Source organism: Heliconius melpomene, chromosome 3, assembly GCF_056956725.1.
Source record: "Heliconius melpomene rosina isolate 202511_hmr_F chromosome 3, ASM5695672v1, whole genome shotgun sequence".
Classification (NCBI taxonomy): Eukaryota; Metazoa; Arthropoda; class Insecta; order Lepidoptera; family Nymphalidae; genus Heliconius; species Heliconius melpomene.
This window is the reverse complement of record NC_140391.1, coordinates 4,714,410-4,721,324: the sequence shown is the minus strand read 5'-3', so window position 1 is coordinate 4,721,324 and position 6,915 is coordinate 4,714,410. Positions and strand designations below refer to the sequence as shown.

Here is a 6,915-nt window from a genome sequence, read left to right as displayed (position 1 = left end):
ACTTCTATTTATGTACGTTTTTTTGAAATATTTATATACGTTTATATTTCCATTTCTTCACTCTGGTGTCGAGGCAAAGCGCGGAGAGTGAGTTATGGCACTCAGAGAGCCTCCAGAATTCGGCAGAAAGTGGGGAACGAAGTGTCTTAACACTAGGTTCCTTCTGCCTACCCTCCTAGGCGCGAGACAGAGACTAAATTTTTTAAATACTTCTATATTAACATCCCTTTGGTGGGAATCAAACCAATAACTACGAGTAAGTATATGACTCGGTGAAATTATTTTTAAAATAAATACCGATTTACTTATAGCAGAGCGTTTCAAATATTACAAGTAAAGGAGAATTTATGCAACAGAACATATTTATATTAGAAAATAAAAATATGGTTATTTTGTAGACTACGACATCTTGTGTGTACTAATATTTGAATATTAACCGTATCGTTGAAATTTTATAGTGAACTTCAAAGTATGTCATCATTGAATCATTGAAGTTGAATGACTGTAACTATTTCTGATGATATCATTGCCAAAAGGATCAAAATTAAAAAGATTTGTCTTATCTTTTCTATCTTAAACCAACAAACAAAATTATAAGAATGTTATATTCATACTTAAGAATGTATATAAATGGACTACCGACCCTCTCGAGGCTTCGCCCGCTTGATTGTTTTCTATAAATTAATATTTTTTTTAAATATGTAGATATACTTATATCTTATATAATGAAACAGTTATTTATAGAAATTTTGTCGAACAATGTGTTCTTTATAAAGGTATAATTTTTTTATTTATACCTCAATTTATATGACCAAACAATAAATGTCAAGGGAAGCTTGCCAAAATATAGTAGTAACAGTAAAATTTAAAAAACATTGTTTTTGGTCCTATTGCGTTATTAAATGACACCAATAACATTTTTCTTATATACCTTCCATGTACAGACCGATTTGTTAGCGATTTTATTATAAGTATACCTACATTAAGATAAAATGAAACTTTATTTGCAATAAGCAACAGTATATAGTAAAGTATTTAATGACACAAAAGAAAGAAAAAAATCTAGAAAAAATCAAAGCAATTTAAATATCGGATTAAAACTCAATTTTAGAAACACTTTATAAATAATACCTACTTATCTACCTACTTGAGACACTTTACTTGATCTAGATATTGTAATATCGGCTGCTTGTGATGTTTATAACAATTATAAGCTCTCATATATTTTATAGCTTTAAATATATTTTTTTTTAAATTAATTTTACGGTATTAATTAAAGCTCTGTGTATTATAAGAAAATTACAACATTAAAAAAGAAACAAAAAAATAAAATAAATTCATTTTATTTTCACAAATGCATAGTTTTCATGATAAAATAGTTATTTTCCCTTAAATAAGTAGATATTTTAATTAAGAATGAGTATATTTTAAAACATTGATAAAATCACAAAAATAATATAAAAAAACATAAAATATACTAACAGGAGATTGCACTGGGTATGTATAGCAAAAAAAAAAGTTTATTCAAATAATATGGCACGTATTACTTATCATCTAAAACTTCCACAGTCGATGCACTACTCGCATTATCGTTGTTTTTCTCCTCCATTTGCTCGGTAGCTACTTCTATTTGACCACTATTCTTGCTTACATTTACATCCAGAGAATCAGTTTTGATAGTGTTTATTCTCTCCCTATTATCTTCCGACGGTGGGACATCCGCTTGGCTAATCTTCATCTTTTTACTTTTAGAATTTCCCATTTTGTGTCCTAAACGCGTCCAATCTCACATATGACTAGTTTATATTATGGTGGTTTTATCTTGATAAAAGTCAAAGCTATATAATTAACACACTGGGTTGATGACGTCACTGATATGGTATGATAAGAGAACGCCAACGCACCGCAATCTCACAATGCAAAACTGCAACTGGTGTAAATGTAAATATAAAACGAAAACATATGGTATCACAACGCTTTCGAGATAACGTACAGTTGTTAAAAACAAGCCAATTATATATATTGTCGTTATATATATATATATATATATATATATATATATATATATTTATTGTACGTTACGCTTATAATACTATACTAAACTAAGAATTGTGGCTAAAGAGAATGTTAGTGTTAGTAATATATATTTTATCCTTTTCTTGCTCATTCCAATATCGTATTCTAGTACAATATTGAAAACCACAATTCAATATAATAAGGAATTCAAACGACGGTGTATAGTTTCTGAGATATTTCGTAACGTTATTTTAAAATGGTTTTAATTTTCTTATGTTTTTTCTTTTAATATTTAAAGTTTTAAGATGTCGCGACAGTTAAGTGGATTCATTTATATTCATATGCCTTCTGCTTTGTGTGTTCGTGAGTCATTGTACAAAAATAATTCCTCTTGTAGTGACATCACTAGTATTGTGCGGGTTATTTGCACTCGAGTTATTATACTCTTTGTTTTGAAGGAAGATTAATAATTTTGTTATATTAATAATTATTTTTCAGCTTCACGCTGTATCCCGCATGTAGTAGGGTAGGCAGAGGGTAGTGTTATGGCACTCCACTCACCACTTTTCGCCGAATTTTTGAGGCATTGAGTTGCGGAATTAAACGCCGCTTTGCCACCAGAGCGAAGAAATGAAAATATATATAAAATATTATTTGTATGTTCATGTGTTACTTAGATGGTAAATAAATTATATAATATGGTATATATGACTAAAAATAAATATAAGCATAACAATTTGGTGCAATACTATGTTATCAGAGATTGTATTCATCGATCTTTTATTATGTATATATTATATTACATCGTCGATTTTTTTATTCGTTGTTACTTAATACAAATTTTAGAAGTATTATATTTATGTATTAGATGGCTAAGCTTTGTCTAAGCAGATATAAATTCGTTCGCTAGGTTAATCGAACCCATTTCGTTTGTGTTAACATTTCTTAACCAACCAGACTGTAAAGCGAAGTGAAAAACCACTACGTTAGTATCAGAGACTTTATTTTTTTTATATTACATATTTATGCATAATTTTACTTTATAGCAAATGAAAAAATCACTTTATACATATTATCCAACGTTCAAAACTTTTTATTGAACCCATTGTGGCACAGTTTGCACGCGATTAATTATTTGTGCTTTGCGGTGAATGTGAGTTCGTATCTTATATGAGGTTATATGGACGTGAATGGAAAAAGTCTCGTGGAAAAAAAAATGAAAAAAATTCTGAAGACCTGAAGCATTTTAAATAGCAATTTGACATAGCTATTTTATTCTTCTAATTATGATCAATATAAACTATAATATCTTTGTATTGAAAATTTAAAATTAAATCAGCTTCACGCTGTACCCCGCACACAGCAGGGTAGGCAGAGGGAACCTAATATTAAAACAATCCGTTCCCCACTTTTGCGTGTTAAGTGGCAGAATTTAACGCCGCTTGAAAATCAGTCTTTTTTCAAATAGAATATAACTTATAGTAATACTGCAAATTGCAATAATATTTTAATTAGCAATAATTTATGATCAGGTGTAAATTATACAAAAAAATATTGAATAGGTTAGGTTTTTTGAAAAGATATTATTTGGAAGAAAGATAATATATACCTATTTATTTCATTTACATACAAAATTCTCTATATTTCATTAATAAAGTTATAAAAATTACGAATTACAATATTTTTTTCCGGCAACACAGTGACGGTCCCACTGATGCTGCTAATGTACCTATTAACGGTATTAGCGGTAATCAGTTAACCAAACCAAACTATACCATTGCGAGGAAATAAAAATATTAAATATTTAATTCTTCGAGTGGGAATCAAACCCACAGTTGCGTTTACAGTAAGACGCTTGTTCCCCTGCGCCGACCGCCTGAATGTTTAATAATTCTTGTATTATATTTAACTCACACTCATTGTTTCTTAGAAGGTCGAAAAATAATATGGAATACACATTTTCACGAATGAATAGATGACTCTTGGCTATGATGCACATTTTATTTACGTAACCAATATCTTAGTATGTACTGCATTACTAATGCTGATTACTTTAATCCTCATACTAATATTATAAATGTGAATGTTTGTTAGGCTTTCACACCAAAACTACTCAATCAATTATCATTAAAATTTATATACATATTTTTTTTCTAGAGGTATTAGAAAGGATATAGGATATTTTTTATTAAAAAATGTTTTAAAGTGTATATTATCCTTTGGGTGTAATTCAAAAATAAGCTAAAGCGAACGAAGTCGCGTTTGAGTCTCTAGTATTAATAATTCATATTTTAAAGATATATTTTCATATTTTACTTAAAATCGATGTACTTTGATAATAAAAATTCCAAAATGGTATGGCAAAATAGCGAAATACATTCCGAAGATTTGACGAATTTCTTATCTTTGTCTTATAATGGAAGCCTTATTGTTGTAAAACAATGTCCTGGCGATAAGTCCTTAAAATAGAAATTTCTCCTTAAAATTTTATTTCTATAAATAGTTAAAAGAAATGGGATAATGCATCAGTCCCTTACAGTATTTTGTGAAGTAACGATCCAGGATATTACAAAGTAAGTACAGCTTACATTCGTTACGAAAAAGATTTTTTTAAATACTGTACCTATGGATAATTATATACTTTTTATAATATATTTCTTAATTATTTTTCTTTAATTCTTACAGATGTATAGGCTTATAGCTTTCTCGGTTGCCATAGTTTCAGCTTTATGTGCTGAAATACCACCAACACCACAAGTTAGTATAGAGTCCACGTTTAAACCAGATATGGTAGATGGTCTCCAAACACATCCTATCCATCAGAAACAAGTAAACCCAGATTTCGATCATCATCCAATATACAGAGGAGAGGAACGCCGATTTGAAGGACGTGCAAGAATCGAACCAGTGCGGCCTCTAGGAAACATTGGGAAACATGACATGCTATCTGATGAACCTATGCCTTCAGGTGCTACAGATGTCAACAGAATTGTAAGTATATTTGTATGTGAAATAAAATGAAAATTATCTTGTTACTTGTATATCTATATGTTTATTATTTATTATTTAGGACAACAATTTTGGTCTGACAAATCCAGTTGAAGTCGCTTACCCTGACATTCCCTACGCTCCTGGATATGGTTATAATGCTGGATATCCGTTAAATAAGTAAGCATACAGTTCTTAAAATTTACATAGTTTTATTTAACTTAGCTTTTCTGTTATTTCTTATAAATGTTATTTTTCTAGCTTCGATGTTTACGGACAAAACGCCGCTGACTATTATTTGGAGCCTGATACGTCTACTTTTGGTTTATTATGGAGCCAAGTTCCTGATGCACGAGTAAGTTCATATTATTTCTTCATATAAAACTCTTGCATTTGGTGAGGTATTTAAGAAGTACTTTGCCTCTCTCTATCTATTAGCATCTTTAAAGAAGAATTTGTACCAACTTTTAACCCCATTATGAACCGACAACCCAGAAACAGACGTGTCTTAAGCGCGCTAAATTTATTATTTCTTTGACTTTAAAGTTCATTTTCTGCGTAATTAAAGTATCTACAGATTTTTGGAGTACCTCCTAACTTAACAAATATTTTATTTTAGACATTGGTGGGCTTCACTGGAAGACTTTTTAGTTGGGTGTTAAGTAGTATGTTCATATTGATCCTTGGATCATTTCTCACTGTGGGAGTGTGTACGTACACTAATCTATGTACAATCAGAATCAACGGCGTTGGCCCCATCCATGAGGAGATGAGAGCTCTGGTGACTCCTGAAAGATTGGAAAAGATCAGCACAGCGGCGGATTTCGTGAAAACTGCTATTGATAAGTATCAAAAGATCCAGCGTGTGCCAGAACCGGGTACCAGGAAACGACGTGCAGTTGTCTATTGATTTATATAGTAAAGTTTTAAATGTAATAAAATTTTTGATATATAAAATAAATGTTTTATTTATTTATATTTAAAAATATTTAAAACATTTTAAAAATTTATTACTGCATAGACATTTTATTCTTTATTAAATAAATTATACGGTTAATTTATTTAATTACAAAGTCAACAGAACATTTTCTTGGTAATGTGAAAATAATAAATAGCTATATACATTTAAACATTGTTTACATACTTATAAATACAACTTTAGCAGGCACATACTACACTTAAAATAATTCCATACAATATGATCCTTCCATTTAAATGCTATTACTTTCATTTACTTTAATAATCATAGTCGATTATATGATAGATTTTCTTTATAATAATAAACGTTAAATTAAAATATATTTTAAGCAAAAAATTATCTAATAAAATATATAATGTTATTTTGATTTAATTTAATTTATTTTTATTCATTTTTAAAATTTTACTATTATAGTAGCATTATTAATACTAGATGACTAAATAACGAGGTGATGACAAATATCGCCAACATGAAAAGATCGCGGTTATAGTTTCCATTAACATTATAATAGACACGACGAAAATAACCGTTGGCATCTAAAATAAACAAAAAAAATTAATACATATGCACATAACAATTAAAGAAGTATAAGAATTAAAAATAATATACATATAGGTATATGCAAGATGTTATGACTAGAAAAAAAAATTCTTACCTTTATAAATATTCCAAATCTCTTATTTAAAAGTTACACCTACCAATGTCCAAAGGTAAATAGCCCGCAAAAATTGCATTTCTAAATAATAAGTGCAAGCTTTAATGTTTGTCAAATTAGCTTAATGCATTTGAGTGATAGTGAAACCTATAATGAATCATAGAACCTATTTGTATAATGTAATTTGCGTAAATTGAATTATATTCCTAGTAATTAATTAATTATAATTAATAATCATTGTAATTAAAAGGTAATTTTTGTATTTATACGCCTGACA

The 6,915-nt window shown here is 29.0% G+C and overlaps 1 protein-coding gene across 1 annotated transcript; it reads left to right on the top strand.

Moving 5' to 3' along the window:
- Positions 1-4,244: 4,244 nt before the first annotated feature.
- LOC146539914 (uncharacterized) lies at positions 4,245-5,930 on the top strand. Its single transcript, XM_085207741.1, has 5 exons — positions 4,245-4,589; positions 4,702-5,007; positions 5,087-5,184; positions 5,266-5,359; positions 5,624-5,930. Exons 2-5 carry the CDS (start codon positions 4,702-4,704, stop codon positions 5,912-5,914), a joined length of 789 nt encoding a protein of 262 aa, XP_085063867.1. The 5' UTR covers positions 4,245-4,589; the 3' UTR covers positions 5,915-5,930.
- Positions 5,931-6,915: the final 985 nt, after the last annotated feature.